This window comes from Schistocerca americana, chromosome X (assembly GCF_021461395.2).
Source record: "Schistocerca americana isolate TAMUIC-IGC-003095 chromosome X, iqSchAmer2.1, whole genome shotgun sequence".
NCBI classification, from domain to species: Eukaryota; Metazoa; Arthropoda; class Insecta; order Orthoptera; family Acrididae; genus Schistocerca; species Schistocerca americana.
In genome coordinates, this window is record NC_060130.1 from 933,191,239 (window position 1) to 933,206,821 (window position 15,583).

Consider the following 15,583-nt stretch of genomic DNA (forward strand, 5'->3'; position numbering starts at 1 on the left):
TGTGCACAACTGCTGGCCAGTTATATAGTACATGTTCATAGTTCTCCTGCGCATCAGAGTCACTGTCTCCTTTTTCCACCCACGGTGGTTCATCTTCCACATTGCCGGCCCAGTTCAGGGCTTCCAGTTGCAGTTTGTGTCCGATCCTTTCTTTCTAAGTGGAGTCCTTGCCTTTACCACCTGTACTTGAGGTCCATTCACGTACACCTCCATGGTGGACCTTTCACATGACTCTAAGTACTCAGTTAGACCTGTGGCTCTCTGCTGCCACCTCCTCTCGGTTCTTGACAAGTACCAAGGCTATGAAGTGGTTTACACCGATGGCTTGATGGCTGATGCTCACGTTGGCTTTGCATATGTCCATGGAGGACATATTGAACAGCATTCCTTGCGCAATGGCTGCAGTGTATTCACAGCAGAGCTGGTGGCCATATCTCATACTCTTCAGTATATCCATTCATGCCCCAAGGAATCGTTTCTTCTGCACACTGACTCCTTGAGCAGCCTACAAGCTGTCAACCAATGCTACCCACGCCATCGTTTGGTAGCGTCCATCCCGTCGTTCAGTGGTGTTCGTATGGACCCGAGGACACGTCGGCATCCCAGGCAACAAACTTGCCGACAGGCTGGCCAAACAGGCTACACGGAAACCACTTCTGAAGATGGGCATCTCCGAACCTGACCTGCATTCTGACCTACTCCGTAGGGTTTTTTGGCTTTAGGAGATGGAATGGCATAACAGTACACACCACAAACTGTGTGTCACTAAGGACACTATGAATGTGTGGAAGTCTTCCATGTGGGCCTCTTGCAGGGAATCAAGTGTCCTCTGGGGGTTCCACATTGGCCACACTTGGGCGACCCATGGTTACCTCTTGCGCTGTGAAGACCGGCCCCAGTCTCGGTGCGGAGCCCGGTTGACAGTGGCCCATATTCTGGTGCACTGTCCCACTTTGACTGCCCAGCGACAAAATCTTGGTTTACCAGACTCATTGCCGCTCATTTTATCTGACAATGCCTCATTGGCTGATTTAGTTCTTCGTTTTATTCGTGAGGGTTGGTTTTATCATTTGATCTAAATTTTAGTGCATGTCTTTTGTCCCTCTGTGTACAGTGCACAGTGGCTGGCTTCTCCTTTTTATTCTCGTGGTCAGTCAACCACTGTAATCAGCTTTCATGTTTTACTCTCTTCTGTTTCCAGCGTCTCTGTTGTTTTCTTGTCCTCCTTTGTTCCTTTTAGTGTTCGTTGCCTTTCCTTCATTCTTGTGGTTTTTCCTTTCTTTCCGTTTTGTTTTATACATCTCATCTCTTTCATTATCACACTTATGGTATTGTTTTATTAGGAACTAGGGACCAGTGACCTCATAGTATGGTCCCTTCTCCCCCCCCCCCCCTTTAAACCAACCAACCATCACTATATTGGAAGCTGGCCAGTCCATTTCACATATCAGAGAAACAGTCCGTAATATCTACCTGCCTTCCACACAGATGCATGCCATATAACGGGCTGGTGGACCTAGCGGAACAGCTGCCCCCATCCTTCTTCCTACTAGAGAACTTCAGTGTTGACTTTCTCTGTGCAGCAGAAAAAGAAGTATGCCTACTTAACAGTGAAGTTACAACACATTTCAGTTCAGCCTACAAGACATAATAGGCCACAGACATTACAATCTGCAATCTGAGCATCTCACCCTTGATGCAACTGAACATCCATGGGGACTTCCGTAACAGTGACCATTTTCCTATCACTCTCTTCTTTCTCAAACCAGTGACAATGGCATATGCACTACACTGGCTGCTTTGGAAAGCCAACTGTGAAGCTTTCACTTTGAAAGCAACTTTTGAAGCCAATGAAAAGAAGGATATCAAAGGAGTTCTACAAGATCCTATTGACACAATTATACATGCTGTGGAAGCAGCGATATCCTAGTCCTCAGGCCCTCCCCACTGGAAATCAATGCCATGGTGGTCATAAGAAATAAATGTGACTATCAGAGAGTGTAGGAGGCCACTGCAGTAACACAAGCACCATCCTTCTATGGGACATTGAAAAAGATTCAAGGGATGTCAGTGAAAGCATAGTTTTTATTAAAAAGGAGAAAGTGGGGGTGTTGGGAACAGTATATATCATCTGTGTGAGGCACACCCTCTCATTGCAAGTATGAACTAAACTCCACTCCATTTGCAGCCTACAGCCGTCCACAGTAGTTCCTTGCATCTCCTTCAACGTTGACGTCTGTACTGATCCCTTGGTTACTGATAAATGTCACTGTTCATGAACCATAAAAGCTGGTGGAGTGAAACTCCTTAGCCTTCCTTGTGCAAGGCCTCTAATCATACAATGTTCAATTTAGTGAATGGAAGCTCCACAGTGTCGTAGCAGAGTGTCAAGACACAGCCCATGAACCTAACAAAATCAACAATGAAATGCTTGAATACTTTATCAACGACAACATAAAACACACCCTCAGGGTTTTTAATCATATTTGAAAAGAAGGTAAATCTCCCTCTCATAGGTGGGAGAGAATTATTTCTATCCTGAAATCAGGAAATAAGACACAAATTTAAACTGATGGCTGTGTTGATGCCTGGAAGCCAGGGGGGAAAGAAATAAAAAATAAAAAAAATAATTATGGAAATTTGAATGCAGCTCTCAGGTGATCAGTCCAGACCAACGGATGTGCCTGAAACCTGAAGTGTGCAATGTGTTTCCACATAACCGATAACTGGTCGCCATGTTCTTGGATCTGCAGAAGGCATACAATATCATCTGATATTATCACATCCTGTCCACACTGCACGAGTTGGGTTTCTGAGTTTGCTTACCCATCGTTATACAGAATTTCCTATCCCTCCCACTGTTCCAGGTTGGCATAAGTTCAAGTCTCACTGACCAATATGTAAAGGAAAAGCTGCCCCCATCCTTCTTCCTACTAGAGAAGCATAACTCGCTGTTACTTTGTAATCAGTGTCATAGCAACTGCCATGGGACCCAGTCTCCCTGTCTTGTGTGTGGACACTCTTTTCTTGAATCACAACTCTGTCAATATGCCCCCACAGAGTGCTAACTTTGGGGAGCCACACAGAAAGTGCAAAACTGCGCCCTGAATCATGGGTATCAATTTTCTTCCATGAAAACTTGTGTCATTCACTTTTGTCAACTCAGTGCTGTGCTTCCTCACCCAAAACTTTGCCTTGGTAACCAGTTACTTGAAGTTGTTCAAAATTTCAAATTTTTGATCTTTTGTTTGATAAGTTAATAAGGTTACCAGATGTATGCCAGCTAAAGGCACATTGCATGAGGAAACTTAATACACTCAGATTTCTCTGCAACACCTTCCGTAGAGCAGACTACACATTTCTGCAGTTCTACAAAGCTTTGATTTTATCCCACCTGGACTATGGATGTGTTGCCTATGGGTCAGCAGCACCATCAGTACAGTACTTGTTAGATCTGTCCACCACAGTGATGGTTGGCAACTCAAGTCTCCCTTACAGCCCTCACAGACAATATCCTGGTGGAAGATGGTATCCCCCCACTGAGGATCAGACACAAATAGCTCTATGCAAACTATGTGATCACTGTATCAGATGCCCGCCCGTCCAAGTTACTTTACTCTGTTTCACAACCAACAGTTCCAACTGTTCATGCTGAAGAGTAGATGCCTATCCATTTTAGGGGACCAAGATGCCAGACACAGCCATTCTGCCAGGTGGCCTTTGCTGTGGCCAGATGGTGCCTGTTGTGAAAGCTCTTGCTTGGAGTAAGTGGCATCATAGCATTTGCCATCGTGAAACAGTGTCCTGTTTGTCCCAGCAGTATCTTACAATAGATAGCAGTTTAGTGCTAATTGTTATGAACAAAACAATAAATTAGACACTGACACATTTATCATTCATTCATTCATTTTAGGGATGATTTGCTTCCAGGAGAGGTCAAAATTGTGTTACTGCTCTTATGTGGAGCTGGGAGCTGTACTTCCTACACCCCCCCCCCCCCCCATACACCCACCCACCACTCCCCAATGTGATGCTTTACATGCCAGTGCTCTGGGCAACCTCTGTCTAGTGTACATACGATCTGATTTGTGGAGACTATGGCCAGCCATTTCATGCTTCACTGCATCGCCACTTACCTGTGTCAGATGTGGGGATGCCACCCTGCCCAATCCCCAAAGTGTGCTGACTACCTCAACAAATGCAGAATGTAGGAACTGAAGATCACAGATTGTCTCTCACATTTTGAAGCTCAGAAAAAATATCATCATTGGTATCCAGCCTCAATGATACTGACTTTTGCCACCACTGTGGCCAGGTAATCAGTAGTATCTGGCATATTTACTCCTTCAACACAAATAAACCTGACCAGGGGTGATAGGCCTCCCATCTGATGGTTGCTGTCATACCATCAGTGGAAGGCTCATACTCACACCCAAATGGAGAAGCAGCTTCATCCTCCAGTGTCCATCGGTGAAAGAGCTCCCTCTCCAAACACCTCGGATAAAAGGCCCATTACCAGCCAGGACTGAAGCAGCGTTAAGCTGTGGGTCCCAGGGCTACCTGCTCTTCTTCTGTTCCTACACCCACAGCAGACAAGCCCTTAGAGGGATCACTACCGACAAAAGTTATGAAAGAGAAGAAGAAGAAGAAGAAATCTCAGGGTAAGGCTACTCCAGTGACCCCAGGCGCACCAGATCCCCCGATGCTTTCGAACTCTGAACTGATGTTATTTGGTGTTTTCCACCACCACTGGTGACAGTGATCCCGGGGCATGACCTGTTCTCCCTTTCTGCTTTGTGTCTAACCTGGACAGTCCCAACCTCCAGTGGAATTGCAGTGGATATTAATGTCACCTGCCAGAACTACAGCTAATGTCATCTTGATCTGTGATTTGTATAGCTCTCAAACACACTCAGTTCACTGATGACTGTTCCCCAACTCTTCAAGTTTGCTGTGCATTGTTTCGTCCAGATATCATCAGTGAGTGGATACCCCTCTGTACCATGTTGGAAGCAATAGCTGTACGAGTGCAAAACTTCCCCAGCAATCTCCATATGTAGCATTTATTTACCTCCTGGCAGGGGATATACTTATCTTGAAGTGACCACCTTAATTCACAAACTCCCTCCACCTTCCCTTTTCACCTACTTGAGGATTTCATTGTGCACCATCCCCTGAGGGTAAATACCACTTTGTCTGGTAGTGGCCTTCTGATTGACCAGCTGCTTTCTGATCCTGAGCAATGTCTCCTTAATTACAGTATTCCTACCCACTTCAGTGCCACCATGTCACGTTTTCAGCTGTCAATGTTAAGATCTAATTCCCCAGTTTTGTTGCACCACTCCAGTCCTCGCAACACAACAATCTTTGTGACAGAGGCTACATTTTGGTCATCTTCTCACTCCCCTGTGTGCACCTGATGGATCAGTTACCATTTTGGGCTCTTCAAAGAGCCACCTGGCAGGTTGTACACCTCTGCTGTCACAGTCACATTTGCGCCCCCCCCCCCCCCCCCTTCCCCGTCAGATTTGGTCGAGGTTACGGGAGACATCGTAGACGAGATTACATGTGCTGCTGTGCTGGAGCTGCTGTTCCCCTTTCTACTGTGCCCCTGCACCGGTGACCAGTGCCATGGCAGAGTAAAGACATTTGCAACAGTGGTTCAGGATTGCTGAAGGGTCCTAAAATGTCTCTAGCAACATTCTTCACACATCATCCTCCTCACTTTTAAGCTGCTTTGCACTGAGACTCACTGCCAAATTAAATCTGGTAAGATGGAATGCTGGGAGCAGTACATTGCCTTGGGAACGTGTGCCACTTCGTTGCAGGCGTTGGCCAAGCTCCTTAGTATTCCAAGCTGCCAGCAGTACCTTTTCTCTTCTTTCATAAATGATAAGTTGAAGAAATCTTCCTATCCCTCCTCCCCCCCCCCCCCTCCCGAATCATACGGAACTTCATAATGAACCTATCAATAAACCTGCTTCAGGCTCTGGAATCATCACATGATACAGTCTCAGGCCCTGGTGAAATTCATCGCCAGGTGATCCAACATATAAATGTTACTCAAAGGGTCCACCTACTCAGGGTCTTCAATAGTATTTGCTCAGGTGTTTTCGTTTCCCAGTGATGAGATTGTATCATCATCATCCCAATCTTTAAGTCGGACAAGAACCTAATATTCATGAACAGCTACCAACCGATTAGAGCCTTACCAATGTACTGTGAAAATTGCTTGAAATAATGCTAGCCTGATGATTATGCTGGGTTCTTGAGTCATGGAGCTTTTTGGCCCCCTATCAGTGTGTCTCCCGGGAGGTATGATCAACAACTGACTATCTAGTTAGTTTAGAAACGGCAATCAGATATGCTTTTTCTGAACTTCGACATGTCATTGCAGTCTTTTTTGACCTATGTAAGGAGTACAACGCTGCTTGATGCTGTCACATTTTGCTCACCCTCTATGACAGAGGCTTTTGAAGATCATTACTGATTTGTTTTGTCAGTTTTCTGTTATAATTGGTGCATAAATGGATCCAAGAGAATGGCATTCTACAAGGATCTATGCTAACTGTTGCATTTGTCCTCACTGATTAGTCCCTTACCCCACAAACACACTCCCCCCCCCCCCCCCCCAACTAGTTCCATTTCTGTATGGCAAGTCTACACCTACATCTATACTCTGCCAGCCACCTTATTATGCCAGCCGCCTTATTACAGTGTGTGGCGAAGAGTACCTTGTGTATAAGTGTCATTTCCCCCTTTTCCTGTTCCAGTCATATATGGTTCGACAGAGAATGGTTGCTGGTAAGCCTCTGCATGGGCTTCAATCCCTCTGATTTTATCTTCATGCTCTTTTGGTGAGGTATACACCGAAGGAAGTAATACACTGTTTGACTCTTCAAGAAACATAAATTTTCAGAACTTTAACAGTAGACTATACCCTGTTTCAGAACACCTCTCTTGCAAGGTCTGCCACTATTGTTGGCTGAAGATGTCCATGAGGCTTTTGTACTTACTAAATGAACCTGTAACAAAACATGCAGATATTTATTGGCTCTTCTCTATTTCCTCTACCTGGTACAGAATCCAGACTGATGAGCAGTATTTAAGTATTGGTTGAATGTGTGTTTTGTAAGCTGCTTGCTACAGTGTTGATGGAGGATCCTGAGGATTCTACCAATGAATCTGTCTGGCATCTGCCTAAACTATGACTGTCCTGTAAACACTCCCTTGCGAGGCCTAGGTTAGAATAGGCTCGTGGTAACTCCTACATGTCGTAAGATGCAACTAAGGTGGTATTCCCTTCAGGCAGGCTCTCATGTTGACAACATAACTGTGATTAGCACTTTCTTTTAATTTAATTCTGTCATAACTACCATAAGGTATTGCTCGTATAATATACGGTTTTTCGGCTCTTCAGGATTTTACCCTTCCCTTTTTTTCTAAATTGTACAGCAGTATAGGCCACCTGAGAAAGACACGCTGTCCATATTGGATGAAGGTATTTTGCACACCTTAACCATGTGAACTAAAATATGCACCATAAATCCAACAAGGTTGCCAGCCTGACATGGAGGTTGTTATGCGCCCTTGGCAGTGCAGAGTGTGTACTACTGATGTCTGATCAGTAAACTACCTGTGGAAGCTTTGGAACAGGTGCTGCCTCTCTTTCCTGGGCCCCCAGGACTCCAGGCCATGACCATTGTGCCAGGTGACCATTGCTGAAAGTGGTTTGCATGCATGAGGAGAGCCTCTTGTCAGAGAGAGTGCCATCAGAGTACCGTATTTACTCAAATCTAAGCCGCACTTTTTTCCAGTTTTGGTAATCCAAAAAACCGCCTGCGGCTTAGAATCGAGTGCAAAGTAACCGGAAGTTCTGTAAAATGTTGGTATGTGCTGCCACAATTAACTTCTGCCGTCAAATATATGTAGCGCTACAGAGGCATGCTTTGCAGGCACAAAGATAAATACTGGCGCCAAAACCTCTGCGTCAGTAAATAAATTAAGGTGGAAGACAAGATTTTTTTTCTCCGCCCCGAGTTTCGACCTCTGCATTTTCATACATTATCCAACGAAGTAAATACAAATGCCGTATTGTTCATCTTTGAATGTAGCAGCCTTTCAATGTACTACGAAAATACGACTGGCAAGACTGTTTGGGATGTTTGTCAATATGGCCAACTCTACGTTCTGAATTTTTTCCTACTTGTGACAAGAGATGGTTGCTAAGAGGAACTTTTATGAATTGTGAATCACATGCAGTATTCTCTTCACCATCAGAATAATACGAATATAAACATTTCGCCATGTATTCTTTCATGTTTGCTGGTATCTCATTTAAATCCTGTCTGCCTAATAAACTACGAAACTAGAGTGAGACAACAGCAAACGCGGAAAAATATACATATCATGCCATGTTTATATTCATATTATTCTTACGCCGAATAGTGATACAGTCAGAAATGAAGCACGACAACTGACTAGATTTTTAAATCTAAGATGACTCTAATTTCTGTGCAGAATGTGATGTACTAAAGAGGCGTCTGCAAAGATTTTCAAACGAAGAAAAATTTTGCTAAACTCTCCTTCACATCATCTTCTATCACACGCAGTCTATTATTTGGTTCTTGTTGATTATTATCAAAGAAAGCAGTAGTGTAAGTAACAACAAATAAGTCTCTTGCCATTGTTTCGCTAATGAGACGATTCCTCCTCTTTTTTTTTTTAAGGCGGAGGTAGCGCGTACAAAAGCAAGACATGCCGCGAGCGGCGACAGGTCATAAACACTCATTATCAAAATGCGAAAATGCGACAAACAATGCATGACACAGTACAATAATGCATTTTCGGCTTAGAGTGACGTAAACACCTATAACAAAGAGAACGGCACTTATCAGATCAAAGAAAAATAAGCAGTCAATACAAACCAGACGAAGCACGTGAAAAAGGAAGGGTACCCGTATAAATACATATGAAACACCCGCATAGCAATGGCTACCTGGTAAGCTTACGACTCGAACCAAACTACTGTAGCTGTATCGTCATTCATTCGACCTAAATTGTCTCATATTACAACGGACCAACTTTCTTTCGATTTGGAGGTGCGTCCTAAAACTTTTCTCTCCCCATGAATTTAGAGTCTCAAATTTCAGGTGCGGCTTAGATTCCGGAATTTTTTTTTTTCTCTTGATTTAGAGTCTCATTTTTAGGTGCGGCTTAGATTCGAGTAAATACGGTAGATGGCCCCCAAATGAAATATATCAAACTTGTGGAAACAAATGACCCTACTGACCCTGCCGTCTTAGCAGATGGAGCTAGCAGCTATAATTCAGAAGTAATTATGGCACAGCGGCCAGTTATACTTTGCGGAAAACATGAAGGATAGGTTTGCAGAAGTAATGATAAACTGGGGCCCAGTCACTATCAGTCCACATAAAAGCCTCAGTATGATTTAAGACATCATATTCCATAGAGATTCAGAGTGATGACAAATAATGTGCCAACGTAAAATGAGTAGTTGTCGATTTTGTGTATTGTATCCAGAGAGCTCCAAAGGACAATCAGATAGATATGGGTGCTTTTATACCTACTTTTGAAGGAACCATCCTACTCCAAAAGGTTAAGGTAACACTATGCAGATATGATATTTAACCTTAGGTTCCTCCGACTATGAAATGTTTTCAGTGCTTGCATTTTGGACACATGTCCTCCTGATCCACTGCTGAATCTGCTTGTGGCAATTGTGGAAGAGCACTGCACAAAGATATACCCAAGAGTGTTAATTGTGCAGGACAGCATTCTCCTGTTCACCAACTTGCTCTGTACTCAAGGAAGGAAGGAAAATATGAGTATAAAACATTCAGTGACTATCCTTCTTCATGATGAGAATTAAATGTGAACAGCTCCATCCGTTCAACATAACAATTAAGTTTGCAAACACCATATCTAATCTCCCATCCGAAAAAGTGGCCAGTGTTTACCTATATCTTCTCTTAGTGGCCGTAGCCGTATAATAAGTCAGACTACTCATCCCCAGTTGAAGATACCAACTACTTCAACTTCCAAATGCATGGCAACAACAGATGCCTCCTCACAGGTGCAGCTGGAGAAATCTCAACGTCCTCTGACGTCAGTACATAGGGGGCACCAACTGAGGTACCCTTCCAAAAGAGAGCAGGTCTGTGGCCCAATGCTAGCTGACAGTAATAGAAAAAGCTTCAGGTGTTGGTCACAGAATGGCCCAGTTGTCATCATCTTCAGAATTAGAAACTGAAAAAGAAAGAAAAAGAAAAGAAAAACAAGAGTCTGATCTGGCACTACATCAGATCCAAACCCTCCTTGAAAGCAGATAAGCCCATATGTTTTACACAATCCTCACAGGAAGTATAGAAACAACCAGTAAAATGACCTACATGCCTTTTCTTCCTCATTGTCTTCAACTCCCTTTTTTTAACATTACTTCAGTGGAAATGGAATAGTCAGTATTGGCACCTAGCAGACCTCTGTAACTTATGACAGTAACAGTACCAAGATCCCCCAGCTCTCAAATCTCTTACCAAGAGAAGGTAAGCTTGTGGAACAACAATTACCCCCACCTGTTATGTTGTTATGGGATTTTAGTGTTCAGAAACATTAATGGGGTAGCACCACTACGAACAGTAGAGGGCAACTGCAAGAAAGACTACTCTCTGTATGAACTCTGCTTGCTAAACATACGACCTGCAACATATTTTACCATTGCCCATGGTACTTGCTCAACAGTAGATATCCCAGTTTGCAGTCAAATACTTACCACTGCAACCCAGTAAGATGTTCACGAATACCTCTGTGAGAGTGACAGTCTCCCAATTATAGTATCCCTACCAGACCAAAGAAATAATTAATTTGTACTGTGCTAGTTTCTTAGAACCACTGACTGACAGGTCTACACCTTTAAGGTGCTGACTGACATTGAGCAGGAGGAAGCAATCGATGATGTGGTATGAGATGCTACTGCTACTATGGTGCGCACTGCGGATGCAACAATCCACTTATCTTTGGGCCCTCCCCAATGGAGACCTTTACCATGGTGCTCTGAAGAAGTAGCTTAAGGCATTACAGAACATAGAGGAAATATTCAACATCATAAACACCATCTGTCAGTGGATGACTTCATTTTATTTAAATGAGTCCAGTTGAGATCACAGTTTGTAATTTAAAAAATGTTAAAATAAATGTTGGAAACAATGTGTGTCTTCTATGAGGGTTCATACCCTATTCTCTTTAATATAGGCTAAATTCTGCCACATTTGTGGTTGTTCTTTGCCAACAAGAATCTCTAGCATATCTGTTAATAGAGACTTTAGTACCAACCCCATGGCCTCACATATAGCAAAACCTCAAGCAGCACACTGCTGGAGTGTCTGTGCGTAGCAGTTACTGTACTGCCTTTGCAAATCACTAACACCTGGCAGAGCGCAGCAATTTATTCTTCCTCTCTCGATACCTACCAACTTCTAACGTCTCTGTAAATGAAAGGGATAGCACATTTGTTTTATGTTGGGATACTCTCTTATGGCCTGACAAAATACGTAATCAAGAACTGCAGTACATCAGTAATAGCAGTAATAAAAGTATGCTAGAGATTTTTAATTGAATATAGGAGGAGGATAATTGCTTCTCATTGGTCTCCATCTTGAAACCACGAAAAGAAGCAGCAAACGTAGATAATTACAGACCAATTTTTCTGACAGTCAGCTCAGGTTAATTATTGGGAAGAGTGTTTAGTAAATGACTGTTGGTGTTTGAAATCTGATGAGCTGCTTTCTCAATTCCATTATTGTTTCCAAAAAACCCTGTCCACTACTGACCATCTGTCCCAAGAATTTGTGATCCATGGTGCCTTAACACAGCCTGACAACTGATCACTGTATTCTTTGACCTACGAAATGTGTATGACACAACGTGGTTCTTCAGCATTTTATCCACACTTCGTAAGTGTGGTTTCTGGGGCTGCCTGCCAATTTTTTCCAGTGAAAACTTTTTATCTCGTAGACTGTTTTGGATCCAACTGGGTACAACCCTTAATACTGATGACTGTGGGACCCCGTTCTCTGGAATGTTTTAACTACTGTGTGCTACCCTCTTTGTGATGTAACTGAAAGTCTCTCAGATATTGCGTTGATTATTACTGCTTATATTGCAGCTCTACATCATTGCACACTATGGAATGCCATACAGAAGTTGCATGACTGGGCTAATGATCATGTGTATCATTCCTCATAAGCAAAATCATGTGTAATACATTTCTGTAGACTCAGGTTTGTACAGCCCCACCCTGTGCCTAACTTAGGAGATCATCTGCTACAAATAGTTGAAGAATTCCACTATTTAGATCTGACAACACACTGACAAGTTACCATGCCAACTAAAGACGAACTTGATGAGGAAACCTAATGCTCTATTGCCTCAGCAACACCTCCAGGGGAATGGAATGGACTTTGGATGCATGTCTTACGGGTTAGCATCACCATATATACATCAGTTATTTGACCCTGTACACAATAGTGATGGAGTAAGACTAGCAATTGGAGCCTCTTGTGCAAATGCAGTTGACAGTCTCCATGTAGAAGTGGTCATCTAACAACTGCTGGCAACTACTGTCAGTTATGCAATCACGATAAACCAGAGGTCTGAACAACCTTGTTATCCTATTCTTTTCCAACCTCGAAGTGTGCAACAACTTGTGAATCATCTCTGAACAGGCAGACCTGCTGACATGCAGCTTTGATGACCTCTTGATTGGTACCAGTTAACTTATTGTTTCATTCATCAAATTTATCAGCATGCCGTGTAACCAAACCACATCATGATCTCCTGTGTGGTATGTCCTCTGGCCAGTAGTATGAATTTCGTATGGTTTCAAGGGAAACCATAATGCCACCAACAACCCATGCATATTCTACATCATCCTTCATGATTATTCATGTGTTGGAATTTGAAATTGTGCACAAAGACAGGTCAACAGTCATGTTGGCTATGCCTAGATGAACATGGGCAGCCATGAGCAACACTCACTACCAAATACATGCAGCATATACATGACAGATCTCACTGCTATGTATCTAGAGATCTAAAACACATCAGAACTCTTCCAACCCAGGACTTTCTCACATGCAGTCCCTGAGTGGACTGCAGGCAATACAACTATATTACTCACCAAAGATACTGATTTCTTAATATCCATAATCGACTCTTAAGACACACACAGTGCTGGAACCTCTACAACTTTCCTTTAGACACTCAGTGACATGGGCCCACCAGGCAGTGGACTCAATGACAGGCTGGCTAAGGAGCCAAAACAATGGTTATATCTGGGAACTTTGGGCACTGACTTAAGGGCACATTTGCAACACCGTGTTATGAAGTCATGGCAAGAGAGATGACAAACTACCACAAACCCCATCAAACTGCAAGCATTCAAAGAATACTAAGGAGTGGTAACATCACTCCAAGCCTCTCAAAAAGAAGCCATAATCTTATGGTGCTTATGCTCAGACATTCATCTTATTACTTTTTGGATCCTCCCCAAGGTACCTGTGGAGTGTGTTTGATGGTGTCCATATCCTTGTAGTGAGTGAGTGTGTGTGTGTGTGTGTGTGTGTGTGTGTGTGTATCACTCTGGCTAATGTGTAATGCAGTCTGAGGCAGTATATGATGCTGAAGTATTTTGTGATGGTATCCTTGTATAAAATTTTCTTGGTGTTCAGACCACATCAAATGATAGTTAAACTCAAGCTTTCAAAGATTAACACCATGAGGAGATGACTGTCTTCTTTTATGATGGTGTTCAAGCTTGTCAGTGGTTGGGTGACATCTCTTGGAATTCCAACTTCTGTTGATGGTGACATCACGTGGAGAGTGGAATTCACATAAACAAATGCAGGAAACTGATTATGTTGCAGTATTTGTTCTCCAATGTAACTGGTTAGGCAAGTATCCACACATATTTTAAATTAAAATCTAGCTTGTCATGATTCCAGCCTAAACTTTTATGTTGAAGATATCGTTGTGTGCAGATGACAGATTCATCTTTCTATAGAGTGAAGTGGTCTAAGTGTGGTAGAAAGGGGGAGAGGCAGACAGCAAGGGAATGGGGTAGGAATCTGGCACCAGCATCCTCCCTCTTTTGCAGGCAGTGTAAATAGTGTGTGATACATAGTAGAATGGGGATATTAGAACAGAATAACAGTGTGGATTACGGTGGCCCTTATTTTCCAGACCTGAAATTTTATCTGTGCTACTCTTATTTTGGTTCTATTACAAAAAAAAAAAAAAAAAAAATGTTGTTTGCAATTTGGGCACAGTAGGAAAAGGGGTACCACTTAGCCCCTAAATTCGCTAAAAAAATCTTGTTGTTTATTTTTTATCCAAAAATACTGTATAGAAGTATTTGATTTTTATAACTTTATTATGTTCAAATGTAATATTAATATCATGGTATAAAATTTTGCAGTACAAACTATAGACAGTACTGTGTACAACATTTCTTAGGGAAATGATGTGAGGAAACCATATTTTCTTTTAAAAATTCATTTTTTTATATAGTCTCTTTTGTGTCCTGAAAATTTAAGGCAATACTCGGCTACAATCTGAAACGTGTTTCTTGTTTTTTTTATTTTAGTCCTGCATGAGCTTGATGCCTCTCTGACAGAACATTTCCAACTTTCAGTTTATTAACTAGGTGTCAGCCAGTGATGAAAACTTCATTTATGTACCATTGTGAAGCAACTGTCTTAAAAAACCCATCAGATGAGTCAAAAAAGTAAAAAAATAATCGTCTTCAATAGGAAGTAACTGTTCAGTCCTATTATTGATAATTTCTGTGATTTGATTGATTCTTGTGTGAACATTTTCTAATACTTCCATCTGTTAGTTTGATCTCACAATTCACTGTATTGGCTATTTTCATTTATGAAATTAGGTAAGGAATACCAAGGCAGTAGACTGAGGAGACAGATACCATTGATGGTATTTCAGTTTTTGTAAAGCAATGTGAGAGATTTCACAGTTGACCGACATTAATAAAGTTTTGAAGGACTGCTGAAATTCAAACATGGTGCTTTGGTTGCAAAGGAGCCACAGAACCTGTGACACTTTAAATTCATCATGGGAGGTAATGAGCAATTAACAGCGTTTGTCATCAACTTTGCATGATGTGTAGCTCCTGCAACATGGAAAGATACTCGGAGAAATATTTTGACACAGTTAATTCACACACTTCCAAATTTCAAATGAAAATAATTAATGCAGATGGCAGTAAGCTTCCAGTTATTTCATACAAGTAATTGCTTGAGCAACTACATTTTCTCCTGTAAATGAGATGAAGATATAATACTTTCTGCAGCTGCTGCCTCCTCTCGAAAAGGACCATAGTTCTTAAGGAACAGCTCAGTTCACTCTGTTCAGTCTCCACCAGGCTCAAGGTCACTGGCCTTTTAGTTAGAGAGACTAAAGTAAATGAGCTGCCTACGTTTAGTAATGAACGAATTTGTTGTCAAAAAATTTGATTTTCTTTTTTTTTATGGATTTTCAAAGTGAAAGT

General features: G+C 42.2%; 1 protein-coding gene across 2 annotated transcripts in view; it reads left to right on the forward strand.

Moving 5' to 3' along the window:
- Positions 1 to 15,583, forward strand: part of LOC124554906 (UBX domain-containing protein 4-like) — a 128,849-nt gene that overhangs the window by 54,501 nt on the left and 58,765 nt on the right. The window contains exon 1 of one of the 2 annotated variants that reach the window (XM_047128595.1): positions 13,904 to 13,970. The exons of the other annotated variant lie outside the window; for it this stretch is intronic. Coding sequence (XP_046984551.1) covers positions 13,919 to 13,970 — 52 coding nt within the window. The 5' untranslated portion in view covers positions 13,904 to 13,918. Of the gene's footprint in view, positions 1 to 13,903; positions 13,971 to 15,583 lie in introns of those variants that run through there. 2 annotated transcript variants of the gene reach the window in all.